The sequence below is a fragment of the Hemitrygon akajei genome, chromosome 10, assembly GCF_048418815.1.
Source record: "Hemitrygon akajei chromosome 10, sHemAka1.3, whole genome shotgun sequence".
Lineage (NCBI taxonomy): Eukaryota > Metazoa > Chordata > Chondrichthyes > Myliobatiformes > Dasyatidae > Hemitrygon > Hemitrygon akajei.
In genome coordinates, this window is record NC_133133.1 from 149,292,554 (window position 1) to 149,318,149 (window position 25,596).

Below are 25,596 nucleotides of genomic sequence, written 5' to 3' on the forward strand. Positions count from 1 at the left end.
TGCTAGGTTAACAAATTTTGCAACAGACACCGGAGATATTAAATCTGATTTTGATATTCTTGGGCCTCATTCCGCAGATATATTATCAACTCATTTTTTTTTCCAAACTGGTATTCCCGTGTCTTGAGACTGTTTTGAAATGTGAAGGGCTTGGGGGAAATTGAATTCTACCAGATGCAGCTGCTCAGGACCGCAACCACACTTGCAGGGAAGCCATCTTATGGCTACTGGCTAGCTTTACACTTAAGTGGCGGCCCTTCTCGTTAGTAGGTGATCAGTAAGTGGTTTGATAAACTCAAATGCAGTCAATGAAATGCTGAATCCGGGCAAAGCAGGCCATTCTTAAGCACTCTTATCTTAAGCACCATTCTTATCTTGTTCAGTCTTATTCTGATGAGTCTGATGTGCTGAAAATGGAAATTGTTCAGAGGATCATCAAAATGATTCCAGGTTTAAATAGCTTGTCATATTAAGAGCGTTTGATGGCTGTCGGCCCATATTCACCGGAATTCAGAAGAATGAGGAGTGACCTCATCGAAGTCAGTCAAATGGTGAAAGGGCTTGATAGAGTGGATGTGGAGAGGATGCTTCCTATGGTGGGAGAATCGAAGAGCAGAGGACACAGCCTCAGAATAGAGGGGCGTCCTTTTAGAACAGAGATGAGGAGGAATTTCTTTAGCTAGAGAGTAGTGAATCTGTGGAATTAATTGCCATAGGCAGCTGTGGAGGCCTAATCTGTATGCATATTTAAGGCGAGTTTGATAGATTCTTGATTGGTCAGGGCATGAAGCGATATGGGGAGAAGGCAGGAGATTGGGGCAGAGGAGGAAATCGATCAACCATGATGAGATGGCAGAGCAGACGCAATAGGCCAAATCGCCTCCTATACCTTGCAGGTTTTATCAAAGCAAGGCTTGAAATGGGACTAAAACTTGGAAGTGTACGAATTGAGAGAAGGCTACCAATAGCAGATGAAATTTAACATAGAAGAATGACAAATGTAAACTGTAAAAATAAAGAGAATTGAACGATTTATAAGATCATATGAAATAGGAGCAGTATGAGGCCACATGGTCCATCGAGTCAGTTCGGCATTTCATCATCTCTGACTTATTATCCCTCTCAACACCATTCTCCTGCCTTCTCTTCGTAACCTTTCACACATTTAGTAATCAAGAACTTAACAATCTCCACTTTAAATATATCCAAAGACTTAGCTCCACAGCCGTCTGTGGCAATGAATTCCACAGATTTCTCTTGCATGGAAATTTATATTATCTATTCATTATATCCTGTGAATGTAGCGAGTGTGGCTTTAAATTGATCTGGTTCTACTTTTCTGAGAGCTATTGTCAAAATATCACAAGTGCTCTTGTAATTATGTTCCACAGTATTGTACACAGCAGTTAGTGCAGCTGTCTCAAGCTCCAGATACACAGGCTTGATCCTGACCTTAGGCACTGTCTACGTGCAGCTAACACATTCTCCTCTTCACTACATAGATTGTCAGAGATAACATTGTACATAGTATTTAATATGAGAAAGAATCTTGCTGATTAGTATTTAATTATCCAGATAATGTATTGTCAGTTAACCTCTCTGTCAGGTATAATAATAACACAAAGGAATGTTTCTTACCTGTATCAGTGTCTAGATCATACAAAGCTGATGGCACCAGTGTTTCAGGGATGTTGGTGCACATCTCCTCCTTTTTGATGCTGATACTGTTTGCAGAGTCCAGTAATGTCACTTTCCCATCTGAAGCGGTAGCTTTCATGTTCGATTCTTCATGGAACTCCAGAGATTTTTGGCTGCTCTCTAACAAATTAGGAAAACCATTCTGGGTCGAGGAGGGATTATTACTTCCCAAAAGCGGACTTTGGTGAGAAGTTGCATTACTACTCAGAAGAATAAATTTCTTGGGACCATTACTGCCACTTTCTTTTCCCTTCGCAGTGAGTGCTGCTATGATGCTTTGAAGATCAGCATTTCTCGGAATTAACACGACTTGAGTGTTGGGAATGGAAGGATGGTTTACAATCCGAATCCCTTCTGGAAATTTTTGAATGTCATTGGCTGTGTTTTTTAGTGATGTTCCCAAAACATCTTTACTTGGGCAGGCATGAGCTCCATCAAAATCTCCAGCCATAGATTTGCATTTGCTCCTAGGACTTTTTTCCTCAGCAGCATTGTCCTTTGTATCCACAGGGTTACTGAAGGTCAGGGGACGTTTCCTCCGTTTCAGAATCAAGGGCCTCCTCGGACTGGCCTTCATTCTTAGTGCAGCAGGAGCTCATTCAGTAATGTACAAGTATGTGCCTGCAACATTATGTTTAGAAATTTTCACTTAATCAAAAATAAAGGTAACAAATCATAGACCAAATATGACCCATAGTACATTAAGTATACAATTAAATATACATGCTAATGAATGAAAAGTACTTAGACAAGAAAATAACAATACCAAAGGTGATTGGGATCAGATGTCCACCCTAAAGTTTTGAAGGAAGTAGCTGAGACAACTGCAGATGTTATAGTCTTTAACCATGAGATTTGAATTTGGGACTACTGTACTCTTTTAAAGTGTGAAGTTAGACATAGCACTTTGCGGGTGAGAATAGGTAATCAGGGAATTGTTACGGGGAAATATAGTAAGATCCATCATTAAGAATAGAATGACTGGAAATTTTCAGTTGGTTACAGTCAACTTGGAATTCAAATTTTTTTTGGAAAGGTGACGAAACCGGTCTTAAGAGACGTTTAAGAAGTCCCCTTTATAAGTTAAGATCGCAATACACGATTTGTTAGGGTCAAGCAAATACTTAAAAAAAGAGAGGAAGGATTTTGAAATTGACAACTGAGCGAATGGAAGAAAGTCGAGTTCAGGAAACGGAAATGGGTGACTACGCTCTTTTTGACAGACATTAAAGGGGATCACGGGTCTGCTCAGTTTCTAGTAAAATATTCTACAAGGTCCCAATTCAGTAAATGTGCCGCTATCATTAGCGACCCCAAGAAACTAAAACTACGAGTGTAGTTTTGCATGAGGTAGCACTTGAACCGAACTCCACCAGCAAAGAGAGAGAGACACCAGCAAAGAACTGCCGCAGGAACTGAGCACACCTGAGCAAAGGAATTGTCGAAGTCCCACATCAGGACTAATATTGACCGGTTCCTCTGACAGATTGTCTGCTGAACTGGATTTCAGTTGGCTTAAGCTAGGAATGTGTCCATTCAGGTGGTCACCTGAACTGAGCATCGAATAGTTAAGTGCACATTTGTTAACGCGGCAGCCTGCACCAGCAGCGCCCGTGGGCTGCAAGGTCAGATAAGCATCGGTGCGGAAACAGCAGAGCGGGGAGACTCTGGAGCCCTGGACAGTTTTACACCGAGGCCTGGGGCGGGTCGAATACTGTGCAGGCCGGATGCCGATATCTCTGCGCTCACCTGCATATTAGCGAGTCCAGCAAAGTGACCTCGACCCTGTCTTAGTTTACGATCGGGGGCATTCCGGGGACGGCGATGGCAAAGTCCCAGCCGGACTGTGCTGTGCGGGTTCCCGCTGGGTCTACGTCCTGACCTCCCGTGCTAGTTATCTGCCCGACCTCCGCTTCGCTTTGATCGGGCCACTCCTGGAGTCTGGGTCGCCACCCTAGCCGGCTCTGCTCCTCCGCCCAGCCTGTGCGCGGTCGCTCTTGCCAGGCCGCCGAATTGCCTCTAGGTTTCTTGTAACAGTTTGCCAGCAGTTAGATTTTGTTTGAATTTCCAGCGTTCTATCCCTCGAACCAATGGCATGGCAGTTTGAGGGTCAGGTGGGATGCAAACGGCGAATGGGGAAGCTAAAGCGTCTTGGCGCTGGCGACGTTGTGACGCCCATGGGCCAATGGGAGACGGCGGGTTGGTGCAACAGTTACCGGTCAATGTTGGGTGGTGATGTGAGAATTTCGAGCTGCTGAAAAGGTAGTATTTATCCGGGCACGGGCTTTCGATGTTCTTTAACAGTGGTAGTCGGAATGTAGTCTAAAAGATGTGCAAAGTTACAGGAAGTGCAGCCAGGAACACAGGGCAGGGATTGCTATTAAATGATTGAACATGGGGGATACTACTAGCAACTAAAAATGGTGTCCCGGAGGATAGTGTTATATACGTGAGTGTTATAAGGGAGAAGAGTAGTATATTGGTGGTCGTAGAAGCTGGGTGAGTCAAAAATACTATGGTTACTGGTTAAGAACAACAGCGGGCATATTGTGTAGGCCAGCACAATCTAGCAAGGAATAAGAATGTGGATTGTTTAGTGGAAGTAATTCATTCAACTGAGGTAATTCTGTACCGTATAACTCTGTGGAACAAACTACTCCTTTTTATTATCAAATAACGATAGACAATTGTAACAACTTGAAATACTTACCTTATTTTCCTGTAATTAGAGATAGCTGGAAAGCACCCAATGAACTTTTATGAAGTAGCATGGTCCAGAAGAAAACACAATTAAATTGTAAAAAAAGTGGTTTAATTTTGAGGAGATGAAGTTGCATCCCTTAGCTGGAGGCATAATTGGTTGCAACACTTATGAATGTGAGGTCTGTTGAAAACAAAATAAATTAAATGGTAGATTATTGTAATGGGGTAATGTTAAATTCAAGAATTGGGATATTATAAGAAATATTCAACATCTCTTCACAGATTGATGCAGCAAGATATTCGGGGAAAGAAACTGCTGCAGCAATCAATCATCACAATCATTACAAAGGCACAAATACTACATTTAAAAACAGGTGCATATTTAAAATATCATCAATGTAATGACTGTTGGATCACAAATGAGCTAAGTGTGACCTTTTCCTAAAATATTTTATAATTTTATTCAAGTTGAAATTCTTTATAATTGGGAAAGGGGATTTTTTTATAGTGTCCTTCCACTGAAGTACAAATACTGCTCTCAGATAAAGTCTTCTGAATTATTCCTCAGATATTTTTTAAAATTTAGAGTAACTTCTATTAAACAAAGGGTTGTATCTATGTGGAATGAGCTGCCAGTTTAAGTGGCGGAGGCAGGCACAATAATAGCTTAAAAAAAACATTAGTACATAGATTGGATAGATTTAGAGTATTGGGCAAATGTTTGGAAACGGGACTAGCTTGGATGGAGTATTTTGACAGACACGGACCTGTTCCCATGCTGTATGACTAATGTATAGAAACTATTATCCTAAGAACAACTGGTTTAATGTACTGTAGTTAGTTTATAATATTGAAATTTATACTTAACTGAAAGGGGGAATATATATATTCTATTTGCAGTCTAATGTATTGAAGCCTCAGGTTTAACATTGTTAGGGCCCATTATGACTAGTTTCTTGGGCTGTTGGCTTTAAAATAATTTTCAGAAAATCTGCTTTCTTTATCTGATTCCACTAGAATGTAACTCTTCAGCTTTGCGAACTAGGTGTGTCATTCAATTAGATGATGAATCAACGGTTGCTTTCAATTACGACTTTTATGAACAACTGGTTTCAAAATCAGGTTTAATATCACTGGCATGTGTTGTGAAATTTGTTAACTTTGCAGAAGCAGTTCAGTGCAATACATGTTAATAGAGGGGGAAAGCTGAAATACAGTAAGTATATAAATTAAATAGTTAAAATAAATTAGTTCAAAAAATAGAACTAAAAAAGTAGTGAGGTAGTGTTCATGGGTTCAATTCAGAAAATGGATGGCAGAGGGAAAGAAGCTGTTCATGAATCATTGTGTGCCTTTAGGCTTCTGTACCTCCTTTCTGGTGTCAGCAATGAGAAGAGGGCATGCCCTGGGTGATGGGGGTCCTTAATGATGGGCACTGCATCATGAAGATGCCATGAATACTACCAAGGCTAGTTCCCATGATGGAGCTGATTAATTTAACCATTCAACTAACGGGTATATCTCGCTCCTGTATGCCCTCTTGTCACCATCTGAGATTCTGCCAACAATAGTTGTATCGTCAGCAAATCTATAGATGGTATTTGGGCTGTGCCTGGCCATATAGTCATGGGTGTAAAGAGAGTAGAGCAGTAGGGTATGCACACGTTCCTGAGGAGCGCCAGTGTTGATTGTTAGCGAGAAGATGTTATTTCCAATCTGCACAGATTGTGGTATTCCATTTAGGAAGTCCAGGATCCAGTTGCAGAGGGAGGTACAGAGGCCCAGGTTTTAGAGCTTTTTGATCAGAACGATAGAAATGATGGTGTTAAATGCTGAGCTTTAGTCAACAAACAGTACCCTGACATACGTATTTGTATTATTCAGATACTCTAAGGGCACGTGGAGAGCCAATGAGATTGTGTCCGCTATTGACCTATTATAGTGAGGGGTCCAGGTCTTTGCTGAGGCAGGTGTTGATTCTAGGCATAAATGACTTCTCAAAGCACTTCATTACCATAGATGTGAGTGCTACTGGATGATAGACGTTAAGGCAGCTCACTCTAATCATCTTGGTCTCTGGTAGAATTGTTGCCCTTTTGAAGCAGGTGGGAACTTCCGACTATAGCAATGAGAGATTAAAAATGTCTTTGAACACCCCTTCTAGTTGGTTGGCACAAGTTTTCAGAGCCTAACCAGGTACTCTGTCGGGCCTGTCACCTTGCAAGTGTTCACCCTCTTGAAAAGCAGCCTGACGCAGCCTCCAAGACACAGGGTCCTAGGGTGCTGCAGGGATTCTTATAGCAGTATTTTTATTCTCCCTTTTAAAGTGAACATGAAAGGCGTTGAGCTCGTCTGAGAGTGAAGCATCACTGCCATTTGTGATGTTAGGTTTCGCTTTGTAGGAAGTAATGGGTTGCAAACCCTGTCAGAGTTGACGTGCATCCGATGTTGCTTCCAACCTTGCATGAAATTGTTCAAGCAACACACACAATGCTGGAGGAACTCAGTAGGCCAGGCAGCATCAATGGAAAGATAAGTACAGTTGTTGTTTTGGGCCGAGAACCTCCTTAGCTCTGGAAATAGCCCTCTGCAAGTTGTACTTGGTTTTCTTGCAGAGACATGGGTCGCTAGGCTTGAATGCCACAGCTCTAGCTCTCAGCAGACTACGAACCTCCTAGCTTTTGATTTGGGTATGTACAGCAAGTTCTCGTAGTCACACACTCCTCCACACAGGTCTTAATGAAGTCAGTGTCAGCTGTGACGTACTCATTCAGACTTGAAGATGAATCCCCGAATATAGTCTAGTCCACCGACTCGGAGTAGTCCTGTAAGTGGTGCTACACCTCCCTTGTCCGTGCCGCCTTGGTCATCACTTCTGGTGCTGCAGTCTTCAGTCTCTGCCTATACTCAGGGGATAGAAGTATAGCCAGGTGATCAGACTTTCTGAAGTGTGGGTCTGGAATATCATGGAGAACACTTTTGATTGTAGTTTAACAGTGGTTCGGTGTTTTGCTTCCTCTAGTACTACAAGTGATTTGCTGGTAATAATTATTTAGAGATTTTTCAAGCTGGCCTGGTTGAAATACCCCAAAATGATGGGGGAAGCATCAGAATGTGCTGTTTCATGTCTGTTGATCACATTGCTCAGTTTGCCTAGAGTAGGGTTTCCCAACCTGGGGGTCCACGGACCCCTTTCTAAATGGTATTGGGCCATGGCATAAAAAAGGTTGGGAACCCCTTGTCTAGAGTCTGCTCCTCATTGGCCTGTGATGGGATGTACACTACTATCAAAATGATCAGTGAAATCAAGAAATCACTGAAAGTAAGTATTGAGATCCTTGAATAATTAGGATAAACAGATCCAGTTGAGGCTCTGTTTATCCCAATTGCTGCAGAACTTTTCAGATAATCAATGTGAAGATTGGAGCACAGGTAGGGAATGGCTTCCTCATGAATTTAGCTTGATTTCTTTAGATTATTGTCTGTCATTCTGAATTCAACCACTAGAGGAAACAGTTTTTCTATCAAAAGGAAAATCATAAGAGATCCATTTTTCAACTTTCAACATGGAGTCTAGAACATCCAAATAAACTTGCAGAGCTTATTTTCACAATTTAACTCTCAGCCTGAATATACCGCTGAAACTGCGCTGTATTCTCCTAAAAGATTATCAATTTTTTCGAGATGCACAAAGCTATAAATTCAGATTGTACTTTGTTTGGATTTTGTACATCTGAAACAGAACATAGAACAGTACAGCACAGAACCCACAATGATGTGCTGAACTGATTAAATTAGTAATCTAATCACCAGCTAAAGTAATTCCTTCTGCCTACACAATGTCCATATCATTCCATTTCTCTCTCATTCATGTGCCTATCTAAAAGTCTCTTAAAAATCCCTAATGTATTTTCCTCTACCATCATTCCAGGCACCCACTACTCTGTGTCTATATTTAAAAAGAAAGCAATGCACCTCACATCTCCTTTGAACCTACCCCTTCTCACCTTAAATGCATGTCCTCTGGTAAACATTTCAAACCTGGGAAAAATAGACTGCCTCTCTATTCTAACTACCCCTCTCAAAATCTTATGAAACTCTAATAAATCCCCTCAGCCTCTGCTGCCCAGAGAAAACAACACGTCTGTCGAACCTATCATTATAGAACATGCTCTTTAAACCAGGCGCATCCTGACAAACCTCTACCTGCAGCCTCTCCAAAGCCTCAACATCCTTCCTATAATGGGGTGACCAGATCTGTATGCATGCTCCAGATGTGGCCTAACTAGTTTTATAAAGCTGCAACATAACTTCCTAACTTTTGAAGTCAGTCCCTCGACTAATAAAATTAAGCATGCCATATGCCTTCTTAACCACCCTGTCAACCTGGATAGCCACTTTCAGGGAGCTATTGCATTTTGGTTTTGCCCCAACACCTTTTCAGATAATGGTCAATAATCCATTGGACTTGGTTACTTTGGTTTTGCACCTTTTCTCTAAATTTTAATGTGTTTCTCATCTTTGTTTATGCCATTCACTTCAATGGGTAGGTGAAATAACTTCTTCCAGAATTTTGGGAATGAGTGAAACAGCATGAAAGTGGGCACTTTGGCCCACAATATCTGTGCTGGCCAACAAGTATGTATCCTTTCTAATTCAATTTGATGTTGATCTTTTATCACCTCTGGAATTCAGCTTTTGGGTTTGTCTTTGAACCTACACTGATGAGGTCTGGACCTGAATAACCTGGATGAAATTTGAACTGGGCATCAGTGACCATGTTTTGGAAAGAAAATGCTTCTTGATAACCCCATTGGTGAAATTTCTTCTCTTTATTGAGAGCAGATCACGTAAGAATGCTTGATTTAGAGAGCACAAAAATAAGCTCACTGTGTCCATGCTGACCATCAATTGCCTAACCATACTAACTCCACTTTCCAACATTTGGCTGGTAGACTTCTGTCATTGTGCTTCAAATGCTTAGTTAAATATTTAAATAATTTTTGATGACTTGCCTCATCACCCCTTCAGATACTGTATTCCAGATTCCAATTACTCACTGACTGGAAAAAGTTCTCTCTCAAATTTTCTCAAAATCTGCATTTTTTAAATAGAATTTTAATCTATAAAGTTGTCCAATTTCTTACTCTTAAATTCAGATGTATTAAATAATTAAGTTTTACAGTGTGGACAATTTCTTTCAAATTCTGAAAATTGGATTAAAAGGAAAGACCATTACAAACTCAAATGTTTATTCCCTTCTCAAATGTCACTGCAGTTACTTGCCTAAACTACAACATTATCCTGACTTGAAAATAATGTTCCATTATTGGGTTTAAATCCTGAAGCTCTCTCCACAACAGCATTGTGGGTGTGCCTTTACTTTAAAGACTGCAGCAGTTCAAGGAAGTGGCTCATCACCAAATTATGGAGGATATTTGAGGCTGGCTTTGCTAGTGGCAATCAGATCCTGTAAAACAAAATAAATAATGTATTCCTTATCCAAAATGAGCACTACTCCTATGAATAGGCAAACAATAATGGAAATAGCATTGGGATTAATTGATAGCTTTGTCTATCTACTGATAACAGCCCTTATTTGCCTTGTGTTAATTCAGTCAAATTAGAACTACTGATTGTGGAGATTTATCCACCATTTGATTCACTAGTCAGTTTTACTCGAATTGCTTTTGTCTGAGTTGGAATGTGTGGATTTAAGCCATCACTTTAGTGACACTTTAAGAATACGGTGTTAAAACAAGGTTTCATTTGCCAGTTTAGATAAGCTGATGGTAGAGTCTGCAGAATGACAGGGAATTCTCTCATTTTTTTGGCAACCCTTCTTGCATCAAATACTACTTGACCATGAACATTGTTGCTGTTTGTGGGATAGTACCTTTTGTAATTCAAAGGTTCAAAGGTATAAGTTGATGTCAGAGAAATGTATACATCCTGAAATGCTTTTTCTTTGTAACCATCCACGAAAACAGAGGAGTGCCCCAAAGTATGAACAACAATTAAATGTCCCCACCCCCAGCTCCCCCCTCCTGCACGTAAGCAGCAGCGAGCAATAATCTCCACTTCTCTACCCACCCCCTTGGCAAAAAACAGCAGGCATCGGCACCGAGCGCTCAAGCATCCACAAAGTGATAGCAACAACAGAGACTTGCAGTTACCCCAAAGACTTCATGCTTCACCCGGTATTTGACCTACCACAGGTTCTACCTCTCTCTTTCTCTCCCTATTAAAGGAGAAAGAGGTGTCTCCATTTTGCCAGCGAGCGGAGAGACATAACAAACAACTCGCTTACGATGTTAGAAGTCTGTTACATTGCTTTTTTCCGAACTCTGTGCCTGAAGATCACAAAGATCCCGGGTCTCCAGGCAGGCAGCAGATATCCCGACTCCCCCAACAGCACACGGAACTCCCGTCGTGACACCGACCCTCGATCCGCCCGTCTCCAGAGCCCCGAGATCCTCGGCCTCCAAATTCGAGCCGGACTCTTAGGCCGAGCCTTTGGTGTACCGAACAATGACTAGTTATGGAATCCCGAGAACGGGTCCCATTCCCACAAAGAACCATAGTCAGCGTGTAACTCCAAAAGAAACCTTAAAGAGAAAAATAGAGATATTAAAGATGGAAATAGTGCTGTTTCCGAAGATGCAAGCAAAGGAGTCGCCGTTAGATGCCATTAACCCTCCTAAGCTTTGCCTTCTTTACTGTTGATAAAAGCAAAATATTGACATCTATCTGCCTTGATGCTGTTGTCAATTACAATTTGGCAGACATTTATAACTTAAGATGAAACCAGAGGTCCATGAGCCGGTCCTTATCGGGGGTTCAGTGATGGAAAGGGTCAGCATTCCTCATTGCAGAGGACCTGTCCTGGGCCGGGCATGTAAGTGCAATTTTGTAGAAAGCATGGCAGCCCCTCTACTTCCTTGGATGTTTGCAAAGATTTGGCATGACATCTAAAACTTTCACAAACTTCCATAGATGTGTGATGGAGAGTATATTGACTGGCTCCAGCAGAGCCTGGCATGGAAACACCAATGAACTTGATCAGAAAATCCTACAAAGAGTAGTGGATATGGCCCAGACCATCATGGGTAAAGCCCTCTCCATTCATCTACATGGAGCATTGTCACAATAAAGCAGCATCCATTATCAGGGACTCCCACCACCCAGGTCATGCTCTCTTCTTGCTGCTGCCGTCAGGAAGGAGGTACAGCAACCTTGGGTTCTGTCCCTTGAACCAGAGGGGATAATTTCATTCACTACAACACTGAACCGTTCTCACAATCTATGGACTCACTTTCAAAGACACTTTATCTCATGTTCTCAATATTTATTGCTTATTTATCTATTTTTTCTTTTGTATTTGCAATTTGTTGTCTTTTGCACACTGGTTGCCCGGTAGTCTTCATTGACTCTATTATGATTATTGGATTTTTTGATATGTGCACAAGAAAATGAACCTCAGTTGTATATGTATTTGATAATAAATTTACTTTAAATTTTGTCTTTTGGTTTCATGAAGGGTGGTACAATTTTATTCTCTTGAAGTTGACTGTTACAATAATTTTGTGCATGTGTGTGTATTAAAATGAGGCAACCAAATTGTTCTATTAACTCGAGTATATTCACTCAGCAAATCCTTTCTCCCAAATATTATATTCTCTTTTTTAGTTGAAATATACGGAGACCAAAGATATTGGTGTCATATTTATCTATATTGCTTAGCTACTTAACCTAATAAACTACGATAAGAAACACAGTTTATTGTTAAATAACCATTTAACTTTTTCTTCTTCCCCCCCCACCCCACCTTTCAATACTGAGACCGAGATGTTGGGTGCTTGATGCCCCGTAAAAAGAAGCTCAGCCAATCCAAGAAACCACCCTTGCTGTTCCTGGAGAGTCCACTAAAGACAGAAAAGTACAAGGAAGTCTCGTCTCTAACATCTGCAGTAAACCCCCGCCAAGTTTCCTGTATACCTGTTGACCAGAGATCTGCATTCACGTGGGTGTGTCATATTTGTACCTTTTGTTCTCTTATTTGAGGGATTTATTAACTTTCTTCCATTATGCCAAAATTCCCTAAGCAATTTTAAATGTTATGATAAAGTACATGCTTAATGTTAGATTGTAAGCAGTGTAATTATTACAAACTGTTGAACTATTTTTCCTCTTTGTGGTCAGATCCATGTAATCGTATACTCTGCAAGGCTCATTGCTGGCTCTATGACTGTATTTGAAAAAAATACAGCTAATTTGCTGCGCCTTTCAAAATAATATATTGTTGGCATGTGGACAATTAAGTAATTTCATTCTCACCACCCAACCACCTTCATTAAACCTGTTGCAAAATATTTGATTTTGAAGACTCTGTTGGGTGGATTTGATTGCTGTGATAGTCGTGTAAGATAGTGCCAACTGTTTGGATTTTTGTTACTGTTTAGTTATTTTTCTTGCCCTCATTTCCCCCAGGTGCTGCCAGAGTTTGATACTACAATACCAAGATGCAAACAAAAATCTAATAGAGTGAAACAACATAAAGTCTACAGCAAACAGAGTGTTTCATCAAAACCAGGTTCTGTGAGAAGGAGTTTTGTTCCTTTGACATTTCTTGGTAATGGAGGGATACCTGTTCAGAAGGAAAACCACAAAGTTGAATTTAGCACCTGTCAGAATGTTCAAACCAGTGGAAAAGTTGCATTCAGAACAAATAAAACATCATTCTTGGGAAGCAAGAGCCAACGCCGTAAAGTTGACACCTTTAGAAAAGCTCAGAATTTAGATGCTCTGGACAAGCAGAAATATAGTCTAAGATCTGCAGCAAAGAGAAGTTTGGTTGGCAAGAGTACAGCTGGGAATATACCTGTGAAAAGTTCTAGTTTCTGCCCTCCATTGAATTCAATCAACAAGCAAATGGGAGTAGACTCGGATGAAACAGAAATTTCACTTTCAGAGCACTCTTCTCAGTCATCTGATGAGTTCACTTTACCACATGTTAGCACTCCCACAGCTGATGGTATGCCCTCACGAGCCGCCTTCCAGAAAAATATTTGTAGTGTACTAAAAAATAATGAATTGAATAAACGCAATATAACTCCTCTCCCTTGTGGACTGTTAGACTGCATAGACAAGTGTTCTGGACTAAATGACTTTTCTGACAAAGCTACATCAGCAGATGTTTTTGTCCAGGACACACCAGAACATGAATATGGACTCAAAGCAACTTGGCGAAGACGGCCACATATCATGCAGTACCTGAAAGACCATGGAAAATTGACCAGCACTAATGTGCTTGTTGGCTCTTAAAGTTGCATTCTCAGTCTTATTTTGTTAATGTAGATTGCAATCTGTGCATTTTAAAAAAAAATTACCACTTGAATTGTGATTAAAACAGTTTATGTGAAGTAAGACTCTGTAGCAGGATTACCCTTTAAATGGTAGCTGTGCAGTTTATTTAAAACTTTCTCAGAGTTCAAAACAACATTTTAATCTACAACTTCTACACCTTGCAGATTTGGACAGCGTTGTCCCAGATTCAATTTCAAATGTCTGATGATGAAGTGTTATGTTCAGTTCGGTAAAAAGAAAATTATCTTTGCCTGATGTCCACTATATTCCTGTGTTACAGTCCTGTTTTAAATGGTTATCCAGCTGTCTGTTAAAGGAATTTTGTTTTAATTCCAGATTGTTAAAGTAACAGTAATTTGGTCTTCAAGCTAAGAGCCCTATCCATAGGTTTAGTCAGTTTCTAAGGAGTATTGATTTTGTCAATAAAACTACTTGAAATCTGGAAATTGGTAATTTCAAGTAAGTTTCAATGTAAGAAATTAAAACATTACTGTACCTGTTTTTTCTAAAATTAATTTTACCATGCCTTTCTATTGAATTATGGTGACACTCGCCAATTTCACACCTCTTGAATATGTACTTTACATAAATCTCTCACATCAATGTACAGTAAGCTGAAATAAAATTACCAAAGTTAAAGTAGAACGTTGTGAATATTTCCCTTTAAGGTGTTATTCAGAAATGAGTCCAAACAGTGCTTTAGTTGGTCTTAATCATTTTAATAAGATGTTTAAATTTGTTTTTGTGGCCTTTCATCTCATTTATTTAAGTTAGTATGCAAAATCTAGTACAGGGAAAAGAACAAGGAAATGAGACAGAATTTTACAAATCAGAATAGAATCTGTAGCCAGGTTCTCTGATCGTCTGCTGTCAAAATTTATGTAATTCAATGCGGATGTGCATGTGTTTCTCAATTCCTGGTTATCTGATTTGAAGTGTCATTTTGATTTCTTGCCTTTCTCTTGCTGCTAAATTGCCTGATATGATAGGTTAATGGGGAATTTTAATTTAACCTTTTATGGTTGGGATCCAGATGTGCTATAGTTTATATAATAGATTCACAAGGATAACATTTTGAATACCTTGCAAAAAATCATTAAAAATTCAACATTTTTTCCACTTACTGTTGCTGAGGAAAATTAGCTAACCAATTCCTACTGAAATTATAGAAAATTTGCAGTAGGAGGCCCTTTGGTCCATCCTGCCTGACCTACCCATTCATTCCATTTTAACCAAGTGTTCCATTTTAAGCCCTTGCAGATCATGATGTGTATTCTTGAAGTACACATCCAGGCACTGTAAATTGCAGTGTGGGTTTCTGTTTTTAACCATGTAGTGATTTTTTTTCTACCCACAGAGTATTTCCTCATTCTTCCTATTTCTTTAAGTCTATGCTCCTACTTTGTTTTTGATGCCTCACTTAAGGGAAAGTGGTCCCTCCTGTTTATCTAATAATGTAGATATATAATATTTTAATTTTAAGTATTTCTCTGCCTCTTTTGTTATTTAAAGAAAACTCGGACCATCTAATCTTTCCTCAGCTAATAGTTCTTAATGCTGGCAGCATTGTAAATCTCCTCCTCTTGTCTTTTAAAAAAAATATCATGCCTTAGCTAATAGAAAAAGTATCCCATATGTTTCTTTTTAAGCAACTAGCTGTCCTGTTCTATTTTTTTTAAAGGATATGTGAACAGACAATACAAGGAACTTGTGTCTCTTAATAACACTCCAAATCTTATCGAGTACTATATGTTGCTTGCATTGTGCAGCACTGCATCAAATTCCATTTGACATGTTTTGCCCAACTGATAAGACTCGCTATATCCGCTAGCTTTCCCCTTCCTTATGGCCAAATATTGTGTTAAGCCTTGTGGAATCGTACAGGTAGCAGCCTGGTAACCATTATCTTTTGGTTCCTTGACTGAGCCAATTTTCTGGACTGCCTTGGATGCCAATGTTCCTTTGCTTTTTGTGATTGGTAAGATCAATGTAGATATACATCATATGAACTGCCCACATCAAGCTTATTATGAAGGGGAGAAAAAAATGGCAGATGGAGCCTGGTGAGAAGAGTGGGGAAGTAGAGGCAGAGGTTGTAAAGTGGTAAGTGGAAATGCACACACATAACTCTGCATTATTGGTGCCAATACATGCTGTAGCTCTCTGAGTAAAGTGATGAAGGGATTTTGCATGTGTGGCTCAGTCACCTGCTGATAGAATGCAATGTGCCACTGATCCCTTTCCTGTATACAAATTCATTGATAAACAAGACTTGATCTTCGGTTGTCAGTGTTAGAGGGCTGAAACAACTTGTTGCTGTGCCTCTAAGCTGGGAAGTGAGTGGAACCAGACTAGACTACTCATGTGACAACTGATTTGCTTCCACTTGGTGTCTCAGCATAGCACATAAGCACATAGCTTATGAATATGAAGAAAATAATGAAAAAATAAAAAATTCATAGAATATGCACCAGTATATTTTGCTGCAGCACATTACTCACTAACCATTATTGAATGGGTGGACTATTAAGAGATATTACCACTTGAAAGTACACATTTCAACATAACAACATAGTCTTTATTGATTTTGTACCTCACCTGAACAATACCCTAAATGCCATCTGCCTTCATCTGTTCCCATCGTTTACTTTTGTTGCTCTCCAAAGTCATGCAGTTCATGGTCTAGCAAATTGTGAACTTTTTCAATCCTGTTTTTAACATCTTGCACCTCATTTTGCATAATTGTTCCCGGACTATCACAAATTTGTTTCTGCATACTCTCTTCCCATCTTTATGGTCTTTAAGCTCTTTTAGCATTTTTGTGGTAATAAACCAGATTCTTTCAACTATGTCATCATATTCTCATTTCAGACAGTGTTGAAGTGAACTTGTATCCTCCCCATTTCCACACATTTCTTCAGTATGCAGCCTAAATCATATATGCTTTTAAATATATGGTCCCAGTAAGGTTTACATATATTAGCTATAGAAACTCAATGTTAATGTCTCTTTGCCATAAAACAGTATTTTGTACTTTTTTTAAAAAGATGAACTGTTTTCACTTAAGCCACGTTCTGCAGAAAATAGAAAAACAACTTTATAGATAACAGCTGTGATTCATGACAAATAGCCAACTCACCACAGTCAACTACAATAAAGCCAGATACATAAATCAGATTACATCTGGAATACGGAGCTCTATTTTAGGCAATGCAACTCAGTTTGAGGTGGAGGAGCTGCTACAAATGATACAAATACAATACAAATACTTTATTGTCACCAAACAATTGATACTAGAGCGTACAATCATCACAGTGATATTTGTTTCTGCTCTTCGTGCCCCCTGAAGTACAAATCAAAGTAAATATAATAAAAATTTAAATTATAAATCACAATTAGAAAACAGAAAAGGGAAAGTACGGTAGTGCAAGTCAGGTCCAGATATTTGGAAGGTACGGCCCAGATCTGGGTCAGGATCTGGTCAGCAGTCTTATCACAGTTGGAAAGAAGCTGTTCCCAAATCTGGCCGTACGTATCTTCATGCTCCTGAACCTTCTCCTGGAGGGAAGTGGGACAAAAAGTGTGTTGACTGGGTGGGACTTATCCTTGATTATCCTGGCAGTACTGCTCCGACAGCGTGTGGTGTAAAGTGAGTCCAAGGATGGAATATTGGTTTGTGTGATGTGCTGGGCTAGGTTCACGATCTTCTGCAGCTTCTTCTGGTCTTGGACAGGACAACTTCCATACCAGGTTGTGATGCACCCTAGAAGAATGCTTTCTACAGTGCACCTATAAAAATTAGTGAGGGTTTTAGGGGACAGGCCAAATGTCTTCAGCTTTCTCAGGAAGTAAAGACACTGGTGGGCCTTCTTGGCAGTGGACTCTGCTTGGTTAGACCAAGTCAGGTCATTTGTGATATTCACCCCGAGGAACTTAAAGCTTTTGACCTGTTCCACCTGCGCACCACTGATGTAGATGGGGTTGTGTGGTCCGCTACTCCTCCTGAAGTCAACAACCAATTCCTTCGTCTTGCTGACGTTGAGGGATAGGTTATTGTCTTCGCACCATGCCACCATGTTCTTAATTTCCTCTCTAAGGATAAGGATAATCCTGAACAAGGAATGGTATAGCACAAGTTCAATTCACTTATACCAGGTCTAAATTATGAGGAGTAGTGTAAGTCATTGCTTGGAAGCAGGCCTTTCGGCCCAAATTGTCCATATCAACTGTGTAACCCAATGAACTGATACTGTCTGCTGCATTTGTCCAATGGTTCTCTAAACCTCTCCTATCCATGTACTTTATAGATTGTTTTTTAATGTTGCTAACACACCTGCCATTCATTCCAAATACACACCACTGATCTTAAACCTACGCACCCCCCCTGTTTTTAATACCTCTTCCCTGGGAAGGAGGAGGTGTTAAAAACAATGTGCTTTCACCATATCTATGACCCTCATTATCTCTCTATCAAGTCACCCCCCCCAATAACCTATGTTTCAGGGAATAAAATCCTAATCAACACAACCTTTCTTTGTAATTCAGGCCCCCAATTCCAGGCAACATTCTGGTAAATATTTTCTGCACTCTTTCTAGTTTACAGCATCTTTTCTATAACAGGGAGATCAAAACTGTTCACAATACTGTAAGAGAGGCCCTATATATCTGCAACGTAATATTCCAACTCCTGTTCTCAATCCACCGACCAATGTGCCAAATGACGACACCTCCACTGTCTCCACCTGAGACGCCATTTTCAGCAAGCTACTTGCACCCTAGATCCTAAAATTCAATGTATAAGTTCTACCCTGGTTTGATCTTCCAACATGCAATACCTCAAGTACCCATTATATCTTCCCCCCCAACCTTAAAAATATGTTCATTAGCTCTTGATTCCCCAATCCTGATGAAAAGACTGAGCGCGTTCAACCCTATCTATACCCATCATGATTTTATACATGTCTCTAAGATTACTTCTCAGTCTCCTGTGCTCCAAGGAATAAAGTCTCAAACTTATTAACCTCTCCCTGGAGACTTAACTCTTTAATACACTTTAAGACATCAAATATCTCATCATTGCTAATTCATATGTGGTCCAAGGCATCTTTACTTATTTCCTTCATTTTCTGAGCTCTTCTCCTTTTCACTACAGTAAAAGCTGAAGAGGTATATTCATTAAGCTCTGTTCAGAATCAGAATCAGGTTTGTTATCACCGGCATGTGACGTGAAATTTGTTAACTTAGCAGCAGCAGTTCAATGCAATACATAGTCTAGCAAGGAGAAAAAAAATAATAAAATAAAACATAATAATAAATAAGTAAATCAATTATGTATATTGAATAGATTATTTAAACTGTGCAAAAATAGAAATACTGTATATTAAAAAAAGTGAGGTAGTGTCCAAAGCTTCAAAGTCCATTCAGGAATCAGATGGCAGAGGGAGACAGGCTGTTCCTGAATTGCTGAGTGTGTGCCTTCAGGCTTCTGTACCTCCTACCTGATGGTACCAGTGAAAAAAGGGCATGCTTTGGGTGCTGGAGGTCTTTAATAATGAATGTTGTCTTTTTGAGACACCGCTCCCTAAAGATGTCCTGGGTACTTTGTAGGCTAGTGCCCAAGATGGAGCTGACTAGATTTGCAACCTTCTGCAGCTTCTTTTTGGTCCTGTGCAGTAGCCTCTCCATACCAGACAGGATGCAGCCTGTCAGAATGCTCTCCACAGTACATCTACAGAAGTTTTTGAATGTATTTGTTGACATGCCAAATCTCTTCAAACTCCTAATAAAGTATAGCCGCTGTCTTGCCTTCTTTATGACTACATCAATGTGTTGGGACCAGTTGACCAATGTGGTTAACTGCAGATTTTGGTGGCACTCAATGGACTCAAGGCCTCAGGCCACGGAGTCGCCTGTTTTACAGCCACCGGGAAAGAGGCATCTGAGCTGGAGTGCTCCACTGGGGGCGGCATGGCACAGCATCTGGGCATCTGGACTGGAGTCGGTGCTGCCTGCCCCCCTCCCCACAGTGTTTACTCGGCAGAAGACAAGTTCTTTCGTGGTCAATTCAATTGAAGATTTCAATGGACTGAAGGATCTGGACTATGCACAACTATATTTTGCCTGCTTGTATTGTACTGATAGTCTGTATGTGCTTGTTATCTTGTATACGCGACGACTGGGCCCCAAACCGTGGTGTCACCAAGGGTTTGGCGGGGTGGAGGCGGGTGCACTCCACCATGGGTGGTGTGTAGTGCAGCCATTGGGCTGGAGTTGGTGCTGCCCCCCAGCGCTCACTCAGTGGGAGACAAGCTCTATTGTAGTCGACATTGGATTAATGTTGTGAGTTTTGGACTCTTATTACGTGATTGTGATACCATTTGTGCTTGCTATCTTGTGTGTGCTTTGTGCTATGTGTGACTGTTTTGCACCTTGGCCCCGAGTAACATTGTTTCATTGGGCTGTATTTATGAGTGTTCATATGTGGTTGAATGACAATTAAGCTTGAATTGAATTGAATTAAAAATCTCTCCCATTTCCTCTGGTTTCACACAAAGATGGCCATATTGATCTTTAAAGAGGTCCATATTCTCTCCTTTGCCACTCATTTACTTAAAATATGCCTATAGAATCTATTGGGATTTTGTTCAACTTGATAGCCAGATCCTTCTTATATCCTTTTTTAGCCCTTACTTTGATTTTTATCCCAAGATACCACAGAAAATGATGGAAAACAGACAACATTTGTGAAGATGGGGAGGGGGGACATGAAATAACACTGTGGGCAACTGGTAGGAAAATCCCTAAGTTTTTTTATAAATATATTAAGGGTGAGAGATAACTAGGTAAAGTGTAGGACCTATTAGTGGAAATTGTGCACGAAGCCTGAGGAAGTAGTTGTGGTTTCTGAATGGACAACTTTTTAATTATTATGTATAGCAATGTACTGCTGCAGCAAAACAACATATTTCATGACAGATGCCAGTGATATTAAAGCTGATTCTGAGGTCTTAAATGAATATTCATCCTATATTCAGTGTGAAGAAGAAGAAGATGGTTGTTGGAGAAGTCAGTGAGGAGGGTGCTGAAATTCTGGAACAAAATACCATTATGAAGGTATTTTATTCAAGATTCATTCCAAGTACACTCCGATGTTAAATCTATACGCCCTTGTTTTAATACCTCCTCCCTGGGACCATATCAATGTCCCTCATGATCTCTCTATCACAGGGGTTTCCAAACTGGGTCCACAAACCCCTTGCTTAAGGGGTATTGGTCCATGGTCACCCCTCAATCTCCTATGTTCCAGGGAAAACAGTCCTAATTCACACAAAGTAGGCCTGAGCATTACGTATGCTTCCTTTTCTTTCCTGACTAAATTTAGGACCTCAGGTCATCCAAGGTTCTCTTCCTTTACCATCTTTGTCCTTACTGGAATGTGCCAATCTTGAACTCTGTTCAGCTCGTCTTTAAACATATGCGGACTTGTCTGACAGCAGATGCTTCCAAACAAATTCCTTTAGCTGCTCTCTTACTCTGTCATAATCTGTTCTTCCTGAATTTGGTAACTTTCCACAAGATTCAATTTTATCCTTTCTCATTCCTATCTTAAAACATAATGAATTGTGGTTACTATTTCCAAAATGTTCACACATTGTCAGGTCTGTTACCTATCCTGGCTCACTTGCCAAAACTAAATCCAGTATGTTCTCTCCTCTAACTGGACTCTCCACATACCATTTCAAGAACCTCTCTTGGTGCATGAAGAAATCCCGCCCCAGCAATGCTTCTTTCATTAAGGAAGTCCCAATCAATACCCATGAAGTTAAAATCCACCCCCTCCACTATGACAACCCTGTGGTTTCTACAGTTTCCATAAAGTTCAAAAACTCAAAGTTCAAAGTAAAATTTATTATCCGAGTACATACATGTCACCACTTAACAACCCTGAGATTCTTTTTCCTATGGGCATACTTAGCAAATCTATAGAACACAGGTGAAGATAGAATCAATGAACAACAATCTGTGCAAATACAAATATAAATAGCATTAAATAACGAGTATGAATTAACAAGATGAAGAGGCTTTAAAATGAGACCAACAGTTGTGGGAACACCAGAGATAGAATGAGTGTAGTTATCCCCTTTTGTTCAAGAGCCTGATGGTTGAGGGGTAGTAACTATTCTTGAACCTGGTGGTGCAAGTTCTGAGGCACTTATACCTTCTACCTGATGTCAGCAGTGAAATGGGCATGGCTTGGGTGGTGAGAATCTTTGATGTAGGATGCTGCATATCAGTACTCCCAAATCTTGGTAGTGATTGGGAGACTGATAGTAAATTCATATCAGGCTAATTCCACCTCCACTAATAAATTAACTCTGTAGATGAACTCTCTGAATATTGCTGTGCCATTCTTCCTTATCAATAGTGCAATACCTCCACCTCTAAAACAACAAAACCCAAGAATGTTCAGCAATTAATCTTGCCCCTCACACATCCAGGTCCCCATAATGGCAACAACATCATAATTCCATGTACTGATCCAGGATCTAAGTTGGTGCTCAAATTTAAGTTTATCATCACTTCAACGACACACATGTACACTGTCAAACAAAACTATGTTCCTCCAGACTAAGGTGCACAACACACTATATACTGTACTTATAGACAACATATAAAGTAATATTACCACAACTACAAAAATGTTCACACACCAGTTCTTATTAACATAGATACACAGTCTTCCTTTACAGGTCTTACCAGAGGACCTGGGACTTCTGGCCATCCAATTAAAGATAAAACCTGCTAGCTGTATGGCCACTTCAGGGGTGGTATTCTGGAACTACATTTCCATCAGGATGAATGTGTAGAGGTCCTCCTTATCCATACTGCCCCTACCGTTGAAATAAACACATTTTGGCCATGTTTATTAGCCTTGCTGTTCCTCCTTTCCATCTTACTTGTCACACCATCTTTCTTGCCCTCAATCCTACATTTATTGCCTTGCTGCTGTGAATCCCATTCCTCTTGCCACTCCAGTTTAAACACTCCTTAATAGCATTGGCAAAACTCACTTTAAGGTTATTGGTTTCCCTGCAGCTCAGATGCAAACCATCTTGTTTGTACAGATGCCACCTGCCGTGGAAGAGAGCGCAGGGATCCATAAATCCGAAGCCCTCCTTCCTGCACCATCACATAGTGAACTGCACAACATATCTATTTCTCACCTCACTGACCTGTGGCAAGATAATCCCGAGATTCCACCTACCACCCTAAAATCATTTTGCAGGACCTCACCTCTGCTCTTTCTTATGTTATTGGTACAATATCTTGCTGATGCCATCAGGTAGAAGGTACAGGAGCCTCAGTACTCACACCACCAGCTTCAAGAACAGTTATTACCCGTCAACCATCAGGCTCTTGAGCCAAAGGGGATAACTTCACATACCCTATCATTGAGATGTTCTGATAACCTATGGACTCACTTTTAAGGACTCTTCATCTTTTGTTCTCAATATTTACTGCTTATTCAATATTATTATTTCATTATTTTTGTATTTGTCCATTTTGTTGTTTTTTTTGGACGCTGGTTAAACACCCAAGTTGGTGCAGTCTTCATTGATTCTAATATGGATTTATTGTGTATGCCCACAAGAAAATTAATCTCACGGTTGTATATGGTGACATATATGTATTTTGATAAGAAATTTACTTTGCCTTAAAGGGAGGGGGTGGGAGATTTAGAGGAGATTTGAGGAAACTTTTTTTTATCACCCGGATGATCGAAATTTAAAACACGTTGTCTGAGGGACTGGAGGAGCGAAGCACTCTCACAACTTTTAAGAAATATTTACATGACCATTTGAAATGCCATGACGTGGAAGGCACTAGAAAATGGGATTAGTATAGTATTTGACAGTTTGCCTAAACACAGTGGGGTAGAGTATTTGTTTCCATGATTTTGACGCTATGAGTTTAAAAGAAGTTACTCTCTAATCTTCTCATTTCATTTCTATTGGCAGGGTACAGAAGACTGAGAGAGGGTGGTTTAACTTCTCAAAATGCGGTTAGAGAGATTCCAGTTCATTTTTCAATGGCGAGAAAATGCAAACCAATTGAGCATTATTTTAGTATTAATTACACCAGTAAGGGGTGAAATCAGTCGACACCATGATGCTCATCTAGTTTACCAAACATCTGCATCTACCCGACTGCGAGACACTCGGCCAGAAGGCAGACAGACCGTCTGCACGTAGCAGCCCGGTGGCCGAATACTCCCAACCGCAGTGTGGGCGTGGGCGGGGAACAAAACGACATGGCAGACTGCCAGACAGCCCTGAGGCGCTAGTGATTTCAGGAGCTGCTGGTAACTTTTGGTTACGTTATCAAGAGATTGCTTGAAAACTCCGCTTCCATAGGAAAACGGCACGAATCAACAGTTATGGAAAGAGATGACGTGTTGAGTGGGTAGACGGAGGGGGCCAATGGGAATGGTGTTTGTTGGACGGTGCGTTGCTACGGCCGGAGCTCCAGTCCCGGAGTGAGTTGGCGTTGAGTGACGGAGTCGGGAGCGGGAGACGGGAGCTACCGCCGACACCATAGCAACGGCGCCGAAAGATGTCCTATTACAGTGTGAGGTAGGATGAGAAGGGCTGGGGAAACTGTGTAGAGACAGGAGGTGCGTTGTTCAGCTGTGTATGCCAGGCTCTCACTTCTGGTGGGTTGGCACCGGGGTCTGACTCTCCCAATATTTCATCATGTGTGGGGTCGCGGCACCTTGGGCGATAAATAATAGTTGAGTTCCTAGGAAGATGTGGACTTTATTGTGCGTGCAATATTTCTGATTGCAACAAATACACTTATTGAAGCGATGCGGCTTTTAGGGCGAAATTATTTTATTTTGATGGATAAGTGCCATTTATGACGGGTGTGGGTGCAGATGGGATCATTTCCTCTTTCCGTTTATCGTTGTGCTTTCCAGTAGGTTTCCAAAAAGAAGACAGCTGTATTGTTACTTAAATCCATTCATTCGGCTCATTGTGAAAAAAATAATCTGTTCATGCAAATATAATCGATCTTTACAAAAGTACCCTATCATGGAAACACTTTACACGTGCGTTTATATATACATAGTAGTCTTTTAAAAGTATATAATAAATGGCTGTCTTGTAGATCAGCTGCTGTTCAAAGCTGGGGCATTGCAAATTTGACCTTTTTAATGTTTGTAATTTGGTCAATCAAATTGTAGAGTTAAGGGAATAGAGCTACCTATTATGTTTTATGCTGTTAAAGCATAAATAGCTGCAGAACTCAAGATACAATTTTTTTCCTGTTAGCATTCCCATCGTTATTTTTGTTTAGTAGTTTCTGTCCAGTAGTTTTTCAAATTTATCCAGAGTTGATCTTTTTAATTGCATTCAGTAAAGAACAATGATGCTTCCCCTTAAATAATATTTTTGCCTGGCCACTTGCTTGTTGTAATAGCATTTGAATGGGAAAAGTACTTAAACCTTGTTCACGTTACTGTCATGTCATAACCTGGATTATTTAAGATTGTGAACCGATAAAATCAATTTCCATATGTGGTGACAGAATTACAGTTGATGTCACAGTGATCATAAAGCTCTGATATCTTGTGAAATCATAAAGCAACTTTTAGGGTAAAAACAAGCACAAAGAAAACAATGCCTTTAATTACTAGTTTACAGTTTTAAGTTACTTTAATTTTACAGTTCTCATCCCTGCTTTCTGGTCTTTCCATTGTCCTATTCTCCCTATATGTATGTAATCTCCAATTTGAAATCAACCCTACAGTTGTGGCGTATTGCACAT

General features: G+C 40.2%; 3 protein-coding genes across 8 annotated transcripts in view; 2 read left to right on the forward strand and 1 right to left on the reverse strand.

The window, feature by feature from the left end:
- foxm1 (forkhead box M1) overlaps positions 1-3,733 on the reverse strand; it is a 33,779-nt gene extending 30,046 nt beyond the window's left edge. The window contains exons 1-2 of the mRNA XM_073059356.1: positions 3,448-3,733; positions 1,639-2,319 (exon numbers count right to left, since the gene is read on the reverse strand). Coding sequence (XP_072915457.1) covers positions 1,639-2,275 — 637 coding nt within the window. The 5' untranslated portion in view covers positions 2,276-2,319; positions 3,448-3,733. The remainder of the gene's footprint in view (positions 1-1,638; positions 2,320-3,447) is intronic.
- Positions 1-14,406, forward strand: part of LOC140734808 (uncharacterized) — a 65,179-nt gene extending 50,773 nt beyond the window's left edge. The window contains exons 3-4 of one of the 2 annotated variants that reach the window (XM_073059357.1): positions 12,244-12,428; positions 12,892-14,406. In XM_073059357.1, coding sequence (XP_072915458.1) covers positions 12,244-12,428; positions 12,892-13,725 — 1,019 coding nt within the window. In that variant the 3' untranslated portion in view covers positions 13,726-14,406. The remainder of the gene's footprint in view (positions 1-12,243; positions 12,429-12,891) is intronic. The other variant, XM_073059358.1, reaches the window with a different exon arrangement.
- Positions 14,407-24,104: 9,698 nt separating this feature from the next.
- tulp3 (TUB like protein 3) overlaps positions 24,105-25,596 on the forward strand; it is a 78,989-nt gene continuing 77,497 nt past the window's right edge. For 2 of the 5 annotated variants that reach the window (XM_073059363.1, XM_073059364.1), the window contains exon 1: positions 24,106-24,401. In XM_073059363.1, the coding sequence (XP_072915464.1) occupies positions 24,382-24,401 (20 nt within the window). In that variant the 5' untranslated portion in view covers positions 24,106-24,381. Of the gene's footprint in view, positions 24,402-25,596 lie in introns of all 5 variants that reach the window. The other 3 variants (XM_073059359.1, XM_073059360.1, XM_073059361.1) reach the window with 2 other exon arrangements.